The sequence below is a fragment of the Halichoerus grypus genome, chromosome 14 (assembly GCF_964656455.1).
Source record: "Halichoerus grypus chromosome 14, mHalGry1.hap1.1, whole genome shotgun sequence".
Taxonomy (NCBI): Eukaryota; Metazoa; Chordata; class Mammalia; order Carnivora; family Phocidae; genus Halichoerus; species Halichoerus grypus.
Genome location: NC_135725.1, coordinates 2,568,563 through 2,582,898, shown reverse-complemented (window position 1 = coordinate 2,582,898; position 14,336 = coordinate 2,568,563). Strand labels below are relative to the sequence as shown.

The 14,336-nt window shown below is 57.9% G+C and overlaps 1 protein-coding gene across 1 annotated transcript; it reads right to left on the bottom strand.

Annotated features, from left to right (window-relative positions):
• Positions 1–2,438: 2,438 nt before the first annotated feature.
• S1PR3 (sphingosine-1-phosphate receptor 3) lies at positions 2,439–13,186 on the bottom strand. The gene is made up of 2 exons (XM_036121745.2): positions 12,973–13,186; positions 2,439–5,756 (listed from the first exon to the last, which is right to left on the bottom strand). The coding sequence occupies exon 2, from the start codon at positions 5,616–5,618 to the stop codon at positions 4,488–4,490; it is 1,131 nt and encodes a 376-aa protein (XP_035977638.1). The 5' UTR covers positions 5,619–5,756; positions 12,973–13,186; the 3' UTR covers positions 2,439–4,487.
• Between the last annotated feature and the right edge of the window lie 1,150 nt (positions 13,187–14,336).

Sequence of the window (14,336 nt, the reverse complement as noted above, 5' to 3'; positions counted from 1 at the left end):
CTCGCTGCCCAGCACAGCTGTATGTGCTGCCCGGCTTGTAGGATTCCCAGCCAGACTTCTCTTGGCCTCATCGGTGCGTTGGTTCCTATTAGCAGGCACGGTGCTGGGCTCCTCGTAGGAAACAAGCATGCACGGGGCATGAGAGTGTGACAAGCCTGATGGCTGACGTGGGCACGTTCCACAGGACAGTGGAGGCGGGGGCTCCCGGGTGGATGTGGAAAGTGTGAAGGCTTTACAAGCTCGAAGACAGGTGGGAGGCAGGTGGGGTGGGCATGCCAGAGCAGGCGGACAGGCTGGGGGCCCCGGGGGGGCGGGACACCCTCACATACAGGGGCTGGTGTCAGCAGGGACACTGGGGGCTGGCGGTGCCCCTCAGGCCTCCTCCTGCCTCCCCCATGCCCTGAATGAAGGAGACCCTGGAGCTCCTCCTGGAGGGCTGGGAGGACCATTCTCATGGACGAAAGTGCCAGATTACGTTGCAGCTCACCTTGCAATGCTGTAGGTAGAGATCAGTGTGTAAGGAGAGCACGCGTGGTCCTGCGTGTCACAGCCAAGGAGCTCACACTCACCTGGGATCTTTCTCCCACCACCAAATTTTCTATCCAACCGAATCAAGCAGCAATCAACACAGCGGAAATAAACGGGCATATCCATCTTTGAACACTGAGTTACCTTTTTCTGTAATGACTGTGTTGGTGGCAAGTGGAATGTTCTCTGTTCATTTGCCTTTTGAATAAAATTGGTTCCAGAATAAATATTGTAAAAAATTAAGTATGTGAATGTTTCTTTGCATTCAGAATTAAACAAGAATTAAACATCTGATGTGAAAATCCAAGGATTAGGAGAGAACTCCATGTAAATTTCATGTGTAATAATGAGATATTTATTACTTTTTAAAAAGCATTTGGATGGCAAATTATATATATTGATAAATATTATCTGAGAGCGCTGTGTTTTGTTTTCCATTAAGTTTTGTGGAACAACGAGGGTTGCCGTGAAGGTCTCCGTCTGGGTGTGTCGCCAGGTCGCCATTCTCTGCTTTGATGCCACGACGGCGTTTGGACTCTGGGGAGTGGAGTTACCAAACCAATCTGGAGCTTTCTGAGCTCTGTTCCGGGAAAGCTGGGAGCGCCTGAGCAGCGCGGGGGACACAGGGAGGCCCCCAGCACGGCAGGGAGGGGAGCGGCTCCCGTGCCTCCCTTGCCCTCAGTGCACCCCCTCCCTCCTAGAAGTGACGTGGCTTCGGGTCCGAGCCCTGCGCGCAGGCGGCCGCGGAGCACAGGCCCCTGCGCGGCGTCCCCCGGGCTCACCCCCGTTGGGGCCATGCCACACGTCTCCTTCTCACTGGTTATCAGAAAACGTGCCTTCATTTTCGGGATAGTGGTGTGTGCATTTCTGACTATGTAGCAAACCCTTTGATATTTTGACTTAGACACTAAAAACATTCGGGTGTTGAGGTTTTGTCCTCGTGGATACAATTTCAAAGCATGGACTTGGTAATTCAGTTAGACGTTTTCTATAAAACGCACCGAGTTACATGTGTGCGAAAGGCTCTTCACCAGCGCGGAATAACCTCCGGTCAGCCGTTCAAACGACTGTCAGTGTAACTCTGGGAGCAATAAAGGATTGTGTGAAAAGCCTCTCACTTGGGTGCTGGATCTTGTGTTGCCTCACGAGGGAGGGGAGTTTGGAACCTTCCCATGGAGAGCAGGTACTCTGATACCCCCACACCTGTTACACCGCCGTCGCCTGCCGAGCCTCGCCCTTGTGCCGAGGGTGGGGGGTCAGAGTGGCGGCCTGGCCGCAGCCTTCCTGGCGTCACGTCGGGCAGAGTGCGGGGCGGTGGCTGCAGGCTGCGGTCCTCGGCTGTGCCGCGAGATCTCTCCGTGAGCATCAGCCCCGGGCTAGCTACGCCGAATGCAGGCCTCATGCAGCGCGGACACGCACACGCACACGCACACACACGCGCGCGAACATACGCACACACAAACACTCACATATGCGTGTGCGCACATACATGCACGCACCCAGACGCACACGCATGCGCTCATGCACACAAACACGCACATACGTGTGCACACATGGACACATGTGCACACACGCACAGGCTAGAAGTTGCCCTCTGTCAACGAGGATGCTGGGCAGCAGGCCGGTTCTGACCTCTTCCCTCCTGTTGCAAATGGAGCAGAACCAAACGGCCCGTCTCTTTCAGCCAGGACGCATCATTTTGTCCCTGTTGAAAGGTTCAACCGCCTCAAAATGGCCCGGCCTACCAGAACCTGGCCACCGAAGCTTCCCTGGACACCAGCTATGCCTGGGGGATGCGCAGGGGGGACGGTCATGGGCTTCCGAGAGTGGCTTCCGTGCTGGGCCGCCACCCTGCACACCACCAGGGGCTCTGGTGCAAACAACCCCCTACGCCGACCCCCAGCGACAGGTTTATAAGCAGGCTTTTGGTTTTATTTTGTTAACAAACACACACGGGACAGGGAAAGGTTACTGACCGAGTGGTATCTAATGCACGAGTTCTCTGTGGCCTGGAAACTCCTGCACGCCCCCAGCCACCTGCTGAGGATACCGTACACAGCGGAATTAAGGTTGATCATTTTCTGCATCTCTCAAACGAACACAATTACTCTTTTGGCGTATTTCTCACTCAGACTGCTTGAAAGTTCTGTGTTCTCGCAACGGGAAGCTGGGTTATGGTGCAAGTGTCACTAATACTAACACCAGAGACCCAGGGCCCCAGGCGCCCCTCAGGGCCAGTGCGGAGGGATCCTGCGGCCACTTTGCTCACTACGTGAACACGCACTGCCCAAGGTCGTGGCTCCGAAACACTGCCTCCCTTTCTCCACGCTTTACTCTCCAGACACGCTATTGGAGTAGAGAATAAGCTCTTTTCAGTGATGGGAGGAAGCCGACGCCAAGCGTCTCCTGACAAACAGGACTTCTCTCACCAATAACAAAAGTGAGGGAAGTCTTTGGTGGGTATGTGGAGACCCCCCAGGACCCACAGGAATGTTCCTCCATCAGGGGGACATGCATGCAGGAGCCAACTTCTTGAGAGAGAGCTAACATATCGAGCCGTCTCTTGAGTCTTGACTCAGCTGAAACATCCAGCAAATCAGAAAACCTCAGGGGCTCTGATGTGGGCTTGCCCAAGTAGGAGTCCTTCTGAAGGTTGCTCTGTTTTGCTTCTACCAAGTACCGAGCACATCAACTCTGTGGTTATGAGATCTCTACAGACGTGTGCACGTTCTCCTCGTCGGTCTGTCCTGCAGGTGGAATCCTTGGGGAAGGCGTGCACTGAAACGCCTTCTAAGTAACTCCCTACCAACGGGGACGCATGGCCAACCTATACTGAAAAGGGGGGTTACGGCATCATCACATTTCCTTGAAGAATGCGCAAACCGCCGGATCCCAGACGCGCTCCTGACACGGCACGGTCAGGGTCAGCTTTGTGGGGGCGGGGGCTGCCGACCGCCCCAGCTTCTTCACGGGGACAGCATGGGGTCGCTGACTCGGTGCTTCTCTGATCAAAGTGAATCAGACTCCACACAGGATCAAGTAAACCTCTCCTAATTCAGGACAAACTTTCCATCACGTTAAAGAGACTGCAGCCTCCGGCTTCCGGCTAGGGTGTCTGTCCTCTGCTCATATGGGTTATTTTCCTGGTTGGCCTAGGGACAGCCTCCTGAAGGACCCTGGCTGGCTTTTCTGGGATCTGTAGGAATGGGGCTTTGGATGTGTGTAAGACTCCACAGGGACACAGGACAGAGGAGAAGCAGGGACGCCGCTCCCAAAGCTCTCTGGTTCTCCGCTCTCTCTGGGTCAGCCCCACACACCCGAGCCCCACCTGGGAGCAGCCCTTTCTGGGAATTCAGGCAAAGCCTGCTGAACACGAGACTTCATGTCAGTTGAAGAGACTGGGACTGGAGTGTGTACCTGGTTTCTAGCCACGTCCTTACACCTGGTGGTTCAAGCAGGACACTGCACCACGTACCCCCACTGGAGCCACGTACGGATGGCAGACATTGGAAACCAAGTGCTCCGTAGCCCAGACGTGACGAATACACCAGCATCCACGCTGTGCACAATGTAGTGTGAAGTTCCCAAACATCACTGTGGCGTCTGGGGAAGCACGCCGTACGTTGCGTGCCCACCACCACCTCCCCTCTGCAGGCACCATGGAGAGTGGCTGCTGGGACTTGGGGGAAGGCAGATCACGTCAGCAGCCGGGGACGTTCGGAAGACTCAGGAGCCGAAGCGGACAAGGCACGCTGTCTACCGTGGAATAAGCTGGCGAGTCCTCGGGTCCCCCCCTTAGTGACGTCCACGCCATGCAGGCTATTGGCAAATAGGTTTCCCGAGCGCCAGCTCTGGAACTCCCAGGGTTGAGGCATGCAATAAATAAGACCGTGGCTGTGAGCAGAGCGCCCCTTGTCCCGCGGATGTGTAAGGATCCCCGTTCCTGGAGGCCGCTGCTCTCACTTACAGAGGGTCCCATTCTGCACCGTTTTGTTCCTGTCGGTCATGCAGGGCGAGGCGGCTCTCTGCGGAGAGTCCTCCTTGCTCTTTGGCGAGGGGCTACTGTTGTTGCTACCGCTGGACTTGCTTCTGCTGGGATCGAGAGCGGGCTGGGCAGGCGAGGAGCGGGCGCCGCAGCGCCGGACCAGGCAGGTGCACACCAGCCGGAAGAAGGCCCGCCGCATCTCCTTGCTGGCTAGCGTGTAGATGACGGGGTTCATGGCCGAGTTCAGCACGGCCAGCACGATGAACCACTGGGCCCTGAACAGGACGGCACACTCCTTCACCCTGCAGGCCACGTCGACGAGGAAGAGAATGAAGAGCGGGGACCAGCAGGCGATGAACACGCTCACCACGATGACCACGGTCCGCAGCAGGGCCATGGAGCGCTCCGAGTTGTGCGGGCTGGCCACCCTGCGGCTGCTGGACTTCACCAGGAAGTAGATGCGTGCATACAGGACCACGATGGTGGCCAGGATGGCCGTGAAGATGCTGATGCAGAAGGCGATGTACTTCTTGGAGTAGAGGGGCAGGATGGTGGAGCAGTCGGGGAGGTCGTGCAGGCAGTTCCAGCCCAGGATGGGCAAGGCGCCCAGCGAGAAAGCGATGAGCCAGCACATCCCGATCAGAAGGAAGACGCGGTGCTTCTTGTTGGCGTCGTACGGCCTCATTTTGATCATAGTCAAGTGCCGCTCGATCGCGATGGCCAGCAAGCTGCAGGTGGACGCCCCGAGGGCCACGAACATGCTGCCTTCCCGCAGGAACCAGACCGTGGGAGACAGGCTCAGCGTCCTCTTGCCTGACATCAGAATGTTGACCTTGTAGGCGATGCCGGCCAGCAGGTCACAGAGAGCCAGGTTGCCGATGAAGAAGTACATGCGATTGTGGAATTTATTGTTCCTCCAGATGGCGATGAGAACCATGAGGTTCTCCAGCACGATGAGGCTGCAGATGATCAGGAACAGCACGGTGGTGAGCACGCTGCCCTCGGGGGCCTCCCTCAGCCTGCCCTCCAGCTTGCCCACGTAGCTGTAGTGCTCATACAGGGTCTGGTTCCCGGGCCTGGGGCGCGGCGTCAGGACCGCGGCCATGGCTCGGGCGCGCAGAGGCTCAGTTCCGGATCCCACCAGAGGGCGCCCTGGGCATGTCCATCTCCAGAGAACGGGCTCCGGCTCAGGCTTCAGGGGTGGCCCCGGCCGGACCCCAGCCAGGGCGCGCAGAGCAGGAGCCTGCAAAGAGAAAAGAGGGGTGCCCAGCGCTGAAGGTGCTCCGAGACCACCCAGGGGCAGCGGTCACAGCAGAGTTGGAGGAAGGCACCCAAACTCCGCAAGCGTGCAAACGGCTGGTCACGCAGGGGCCCAGAGCTCCCCAGGGGCTGAGGCGGCCACGGGAAGCCACTTGGTGTCTGCAGCCCCCGGGAGGGAGATCAGTGCGTGAGTGCCACGATCATTCACTCACGTAACAATGACACACAGACCGAATAAACATCCATCGGGGAATCCCAAGGCACTCGTGAGTGCTAACTGCATCCTTGATCCACCGCACGGGAGCTGCCAAACCATGATTCCCCATGACCAGGAGACAGACAGGATCATCCCAGGACAATGCAATAGGATAGAACCAGAATAACACCTCCAGGAAGCCCCCCTGGTGAGCCTGAAGTCACGTGGTGAAGCACCTGCAGCCCTGACAGCATCCCTGGGACCAGGGCTGGGGACAGAGTCGGGTCCCGACAGCCCCCAGGAGAGGCCGGAGACAGGGCCACGTGGCCACGGAAGGAAGGGCAGTGTGAGGCAGAGCAGAACCCAAACCCGTACCTCCACGGGGGTGATGGGAGGAAGGGCAGGGATGAGCACTCGGGCTCTGGACGTGGCTGAAAACTCAGAGTTCAGATCAAACAGTCTGAACCCCCAAAACTGAAGCCGTGCAAGTGAACAGAAAGAAACGACCCACCTGGGGGTCTAGGGACACAGTGAAGGTGGGAAGCCAAGGGCCAGGCCCTCGAAGGCCCTGGATTTAATCTCCCCTCCCCTCCAGATACTTCCCACCCCCACCTGGGGCCGTGCTCATCACCTCATGTGACGTCACAGCTGGACGTGGCTTTCAGTGGACCCACTGATTTTAAATTAGAAATATATGCTTAAATATCTGCTACAATCAAATGAGATTAGCTTAAAACAGCCCTCTGAGTGTCCAGCGATGAGTATTTTTTTACTTTTACAACGTTTAAGCCATAGCCCTAAGTTGGGTTCAGAGACAGACAGCTCCCCAAATGATATGGGGTCTGCATTTTGGGGTGTGGTGGGATCTTGCTAGGTACCAAGAAGGCCGAAGAGGGTCTCAGTCCTGGAAGGACTCAGGGGCACAGCGTGGGCGGCTGTTCTCGGACGAGAAGGAGAGAAACTCCGTGGGTCCCCCACTCCCTCTAGGTCACTGTTTCCCGGCCCTGCGGGCACTGGTTGGGGCCTGGGAGGCTGTCAGATCCCCCCCTCCATCAGGGGGCTCGGGTTCTCTGAGGTCAGAGAGAGCCGCTCTGTTCCTTTGCTGCAGAGACTTCTCCCAATGTGCCGGAGCTTGCATGCGCGGCTGTTCCAGAAACCCCGTGGGCCCTGGCCTCCGGGGGCCGCCTGCGCGCTGCATGCAGGTCAGTAGATGCCCCTGGAGACGCACGGGTCAGCTCGGTGGGCCGCTGTCCCGCCGGCCCCTGCCGCCGCTCCCGCACCTTTCTCTAACTCCGGCCTGTCCTTCACGCCCTGAGTCAAATTCCTCCTGCTCTGCAACACGTTCTGGAGTCAGCCCAGCCCCTCCAGACCTCCCTGAGCCCACTCGCCACTTTTTACAACAAATCGCAGGCTGTCGTTTCAGGAGTGTAAATCATGCCGCGGCTGACCACCTCTGAGCCTGCGGCCTGCAGGGGCCTGCTTCACTCACACCGCATCGGGGGCACCGCGCCCGTCCGCTCACGGGTGCCCCACGAACGCTCTGCTCTTCCCTGCTGCTTGTCAGCTGAGTCTTTATCTGTGAGCCGCGAATGGAGCCGCCACGGCCTCACTCCGCCGTCCGGGCCCCGGGCACAGCCCGGAGCACAGCCAGCCCCACCGAGAGTCGGAGGGAGCAGCGGCCGGGGAACGGCTACTTCCCTGCCGGCGCCGGGTCCACGCAGCAGACCCGAGGCCTCCACGCGCCCCACGCCAGGCAGCCCGGTGCCACGCGCCGGCGGCCACTCTGTCCACTAGTCCTGCTCCCCAACCAGGGGCTCCCGTCCCAGCAACGACGACACGCATGTGGTGAGCATGACTTGCGATCATGAGTGAGTGAGCACCCACACGGTCTGAATTGTAGAAACACGCGTGTTACCTGAAAGGGCGAGGAATGTGAATTGTTCGTGAATTCGCTCCAAGCGGCCACATCCGAAAGGTTTGGAAACCACAGCACGACTTCGGCTTGTCAGCTGTGCCTGTCTCCCCAGGGTAACTCCCCGCCACGTCCATCCCTCCCTCTGCACGCACCCCACCCCCGCGCTGGGGCCATGAGCAAGGACAGGGACGCGTGTGCCCATGAACCCGCTGGACCTGGACCTCCTGGACGTAAAGAGCAAGGACAGACAATTGAAGGACTTTTCTTCGTGGCACAGGCAGGGCTTTGAAAGAACTGAGCAGGGCAGGAAAACAAGCAAACAATGAAGGCGATACCCAGCAGCAGAACCACCACAATGAAAATAGTGTAAGATGCGCCGGAGAGCCACCCAAACCATGCGTTTTGAGGGTGAATGTATTTTTCCTACTAACGCTTGATTTATCATTTCCCTTGATTAAATATTCATCACTCAAAGAGCACATTTTTTCCAGAACATCTCTTGCTAAATGCTACTCTCCGCATTTTTCGTAACTGGAAGACATCTGGCTCTCTTTAGAATCTAAAAGCTTATTTTCTTTGGATTACCAACATTAGAACGTAGACTCCACCCCAAGAGTTACGTGCTGGGGCAAAGGCCAGGTTGATTTTGGATGTGTCTGAGTGCTGTTACTTGTGGTCAAAAGCATCAAGGAGTTCTGCCCCCACCTCTCAGGGGCGCGGCAGGACCTGAATATGCGGAAAGAACATTCTGCCCCTCCCGCCCCCCAGCTCGGAGCGGCCAGCCCGGCTTGGGACCAGGTGGGGCATCAGCTCTCGGCCACATCCATCCTGAGGAGTGCTGGGCACTGTGAGCACAGCTCCTGGGAGGCCAGCCTGTTCCACCCGTCCCAGCCACCACCGACCCCCAAAGGGACCGCTGGCTGGCTTCTCACCCCCTCGAGGGCAGGAGCCTGTTTCCGACCTTCACGTAAATGGGGCCCCATAGCCTACAAACGTGCCTGGCGTCTTTCTGCCGACGTGCTGCTCACCCGAGTCCTAGGTGGAGGTGCATTCGGATGCTGGTAATTCCTGCTCCTGTCTGTGGACACGGGGTTTCTACAGGTCGCTGTCCTAACAAGCGCTGCGGGGCCTGGGTGGGGGCATCCTCGTGAGCTGGTGCCTGGGCATCCATGGGCTGCCTGGATTTCTGAGCGTCGTGCTGCTGTCTAGGAGGGGCTTAGATGCAGAGGGTCCCCGCAGAGACTAACGGCACCCGGCTAGCTGGAGAAGTCCCCATGGGGGCAGGACGTACACATTACAAACGCTCACGTTTTTCTTTATTTTAAAAGTTAAGCATCTGGGGCCTGGCAGGGACCACCGTCTGACTTTTCGTTGTAAGAGTCTGATCACTGCTTGATTTCCCCCGAACAAGTCAGAAATAGAGCCCAGTGCTGAGGAAGGTAGTCTTGTACGTCTCAGAGCGCCGGGCCTGAGCCAGAAGCTGCTGCGTGGGACGGGCACTGGGAGAAGCACCTTCCAGAAGGCGTCCCCGCCGTGGTCACCAGGTTAGACCGCGTCGCACTGGTGAGGCTGCCGTCCCTCCGTCCCAGGGAGGCGCGTCCGCGGGGAGGGGCGGCCCGGGCGGCCGATGGGTTCCAGATGGGCTCTCTGCACTAGTGACTCACTTTCTCTACACATGTCAACTTGGAAAATAAACAAACTATAAAAAGAAGGAAAAGAAAAAAGTAAAGGGAAATATTTCCACAAAGTCTGGGGTCTCTCTCCCTCTCCGTCACAGCGAACAAGAAAAGCACGAGAGGACAGTGAGGAATTTCTCCCGATCAGACACGGGGTGCTGTTTGTGAAAGGCACGTTTTCCCAGGGAAACCAACGAGTCCATCCTCCAAACTGAACCGAAACACCAAGCATTTGCCAAGCAGCAAAATTTCCTGGAAAGCAGTGTTTTGTTGTTGTTTACAAGAATTTAGGAAAGAAAGGCCGGGCTGGCCATGTCGATGCCCCAGGAAATTCCTTTGCTAATGAATATTTCCCCTTGCCCCAGATTTCTGAGCAACCCAGCGGGGCTTTCAGAGGTAGCTTCCAGCAAGAGGCCTCGCACACACGGCCCCGCGCGCCTGCACTCCGCTGGGAGCCTAGGCCCGGAGCCCCCGGTGAGGTCACTGGGATGAGCAGGCTCCCCGCTCCCCGGCGGCGTTCCCACACGGGACTCTCTCGGGCAGGGAAGGTGCGGGTGTTAACACAGATGGAGTGCAGTCCCGCGAGCGCATGGACGTGGGGGGGCCAGCAGGAGCCCGGGCACAGGCCCCAGGGGCGGCCTCCGTGCTTGCTCGCCTGGGTGCCCGGGCTTGTCCATTGTAAGGCAGCCGATCTTGACACAAGAGGCCTTACCCTCTGCTCTTCAACCAGACTTTTCAGACTCTCCTTCTCTGCCTGTTCTTAGTAACGGGATTGGACTCCTGCCCAGACTGCCGTGGGATGAATGAAGGTGTGTGGGAATGAGCTCCTCCAGGCAGCTAAGGGCCTATGCAAATAAGAGACACCTGGCCCAAGAAGTCCTAACTGTGGGGTCCCTCCTGCCGGTTCCTGGAGCCACGGTGACACGGCCCACAATGTCCCTTGCAGGCACCCCGTCTGTCCCCATGGCGGCATCTGCCTTTTGAGTGTACACAGAGGGAAGCTGAGGCAGCGCCGGGCTGGATGGCTGGGTCATCCGATTCCCACGCACCACAGCAGGGGCTCACTCTTCTAGAGCGTCCACCCCCCGCCCCGCCATGGTCTTCACCGAGATGGCGGTGACAGGAGTGTCACCAGCAGGCTCGCCAAATGCTGGAATGCTGACACGAGCGGAAACCTGACCCTGGGGACTTGAAGCAGCATCTGCAAGGCCCAAGAGCCCCACCGACCGGCTCAGGCCTCGCTCCAGCGCACGGGGCTCACCGGGCTGGCCTGCCGCCAGGCCTCCTACACACGCAGCCACAGAGATAGGAGGAAAACGACACAGAACGGAGGCTGACCGTACCCGGCACGGTCACAACCGTCACCGAGCGCCAGAGTCTCGGCACTGGATGGAGTTCACCGAGCACGTCCTGTTACCTCCGAAAGCTCATGGAACGTCTCCTCAGGCAATTAATTAATTCAACAGAAAATGGGTGCAAAGAAGTGGCTGCGAACTGATAAGGCAGGAAGGAGGAAGCCACGTGGGAGGGAACAGAAAAGCCCCGGAAAGCACAGCGCAGTGGTTCCAGCTACCAGCACAGGCGGCCCTCGGCCCGGCCAGCGGTGTCAGCGCCCGGCTCACAGCACCGAGTCCTGCAGAAGGAGAGGGGGCTTCACAGTAGGGCAACCCCCAAATTTTCAAGATGACGGCATGCCCAGATTCTCATTTTTCCATCATAGAAACACATGCACACACTGTAGGTATCGAAGTGTGTGTAGGAGGAGGGAAAAGACATCACAGGGTCACATCAGTGCCATAATTTCCAGAGAAAGGAGGAAATTAGTCCCTGCATTTTGAGAACATTGTTAGGCCAACGTGTGAGGCTCCTTCTTCAGGAGATGCCACTTTCTACCATCCACACGCGGTAGAAAATTAGGAGAGCCACGCACTTTACGAAATTCAGAAACCTAAAGAGGAAAGCAGCATCGACGAAGGTGAAGCTGGGGGAGAATCCACCCCAGCCGCATCTTCACAGGAGGCTTCTGAGGGCTGATGTGCAGTCTCTCCTGTCAGGTGACGGAACAAGCAGACCGGCAGGATGTGAAGGTTGCTGACTGAGAAAACCCACTGGGTGGTCCTCCTATGGCCACAGAATTAGTCATTCTGGATGGAGCTCTGCATCAGTTCCCTGAGAACTCCTCCAGAGCCAGACACTTGCACGACTCCTCGAGGTCAACGTGCCCACCACCACCCCAGCCACAGGCAGGGCCGTCCACCGTGTCCATCACGCACCCGCAGGACCTAATCCTGCCCGCTACTTCTAGGAACTGTTTTTCTTAACCACGCCTGCAAGAATGCCACTGAAGATGTGTGTCTACATTGAGTATTTGCAACTTCTGACCAAGAATGTTGCAAAGATGAACGAGGAAGATGTGTGTCTACAGCGAGTGTCTGCAGCCTCTGACCTCCAGACTTTAGAAAGATGCCTCATTCTGGAAGTCGTCAGGGCTCCAGGGCAGGTGGGTACCGTGGGCAGGGTGGACCCTCCACTTTTGAAATTATCCTCCAGGAGAGCCCCGTGTTCGTGCCACTCGCCTTGCTTCATCTTCCTAACAAAATGTGTTCCCTTTAAACCCCCAACAAGTTCCTCTCTTACATCTAAATATAAAAACCCACAAAGAAATATGTCACCGGGAGTGGCCAGCACCAGAAGAGAGAGAAAGAGAGAGACACAGACCGTTTGGAGCCGGGGTGGTTAGAAACACAGCAAAGCTAGCATCGGGCCAAAGAAGGACATGTCCCGTCCCTTCTCCAGGCTTTATCCAGCTGTGAACGCAGCATGTGGGAACCTCACGATTGCAAAAGTAGGGGCTTTATCTTCCAGCCCTGATTCTGACAGTCCTGACTGCCTACTTCAAGAAACGGAAGAAAACAGTGGAATTTTGTGGCGAATATCATTTAAAAGAACGGTTTTCTCAGGAGAACGACGACAACCACACACTCCCAGAGCCCCCAGGTCCTCATCCCGGGACGGTGAGGCTGCCTCACTTTTCAGTTACTCCAGGAAAAGGACAGAGGGGACTTCTCTGGGAAGAGCCACTTATGTCTCCTTCAGGTCATGAAGGTGCAGCTCAGTCTGGACCTTCCCACTGTAGTTAAAAAAGAACCATTCCCTCTCCCCTGGCTCTGGCTGGTCAATGGCTCTCATCACTAGAGTGGAAAAAGGAACCATTCCCTCTCCCCCGCTGGGGCCATCACCGGAATGGATGGCCTGGATGAGGGGCTGATGGGGACGTGGTGTCTTCTTGGGCCAGGTCACAGTCACGCCAGGGATAGGCTGGAATTTGGTGAGAAAAGTGGGCCCAGCGGCCCCCACCCCACCCACCCAGGCTGGGCGCCCCGGACTCGCAGCCCCTGCCCCGCCGACTCACCTCTGTCTGGAAAGGGCACTTGGGCCACCCGCATCCTGGGGACCCTTCCTCCGCTCACAGGCGGCGGGGACCGGGGCACCGAGAGAGTCTTGGGGCTGGATGGAGGGGGGAGTCGGTCCCGGCCGGGGGCTGTCGCTCGGGCTCCTCCTGGCGCCGCGTTCCCGTCGCGTGTCCCCAGGACCGGCTGGCTCAGCCTCTGCGCGCGCAAGCCAGAGCGCAAACTTTTCCAGAGGCCCTTAGGGGCGGGGCGGCGCTCCGCCCCACCGCCCCCAGCTCCCCGCCCTCCCGGCGCCCCCTCCCTACTTCCTCCGCGCTCCCGAACCCCCACCTCCCTATTCGCTCAAGTCCCCTACCCCATCTCCACCTCCCCGACCGTCCTCCCCGCGGCCCCTCTCACCTTCCTGCCCCGGTCCTCACCTCCCGCGTCTCCTCCTCATCTCCCCGTCTCTCCGCGCCCCCCCATCTCCCCGCCCCAGTTCCCACCTCCTCGTTCCTCGCCCCTCCCTCTCCCTTCCCCTGCGCTCGCCCCCCTCACCATTCCTACTCCTCTTCCCGCCCCATCCAGTCCCCCGCCTCAGTGCCCTACTCCTCTTCCCGGCCCATCAGTCCCCCCGCCTCAGCTGCTCCCAAGCCCCTGCCCCAGGCCGGCATCCTGACCCTGCGCCCTTGGGCGAGCTCCTAGCAAGGGTTTGGGCTGATGCTGATGATGATATCATCATCATCATCATCCTTACTGTGGAAGTGATCTTGATAATTTCCTTTTCAAATTGCCTTTCCACTGGTTCCTGGGTTAGCATGCTTGGGCGCTGGCTGTGGACCCCAGGCCCACCCCACACAGGGCTGCCCAGCTCCTGGACCTGTGGGCCCATCTCTGGGGCTGCTGTCCCCACAGAGATGGACCCTCTTGCATGGATGCATAAAATAGCCCTGACAAAGTGCTTCCAAAGAAGAATACCCAGGGAGGTGACTAGACTACAGAATTTTCCACTGGAGAAAGAAAGTAAAGGCCAGGTGAATGCACACAGCAACCAACCCTAGAAACTTTTGGGGCATGGTGGGGAGAGGGAGGAAGAAGAAAAGGAGAGGCAGGAGGGAACCCCAGGCCTGTTACCCACAGCAAGGGTGCACCTCCCTGGGCAGACAGAATAGGGGTGCAGGGGTACCAGGAGCCAGGTGGGAGGATGCAGGGGAAGGGTCTCCCTCAGGTACCTGCCCCAGATCTGGAGTCCTCCTGCTTCCAAAGAAGGAACCCTGTCCCACCTTCCCCTAGAGCTGGGAGCAAATGCTTATTTAGGGGGAGTTTGAGCCCTGATGGGCGCCTGGCATGTTTTGCACTTTGCTGCTCTTGTGTGTTTTCCCCGTAG

Bases quoted from the DNA above. Each gene is read 5' to 3' on its own strand.
- S1PR3 (XM_036121745.2), bottom strand. From the start codon at position 5,618: ATGGCCGCGGTCCTGACGCCGCGCCCCAGGCCCGGGAACCAGACCCTG.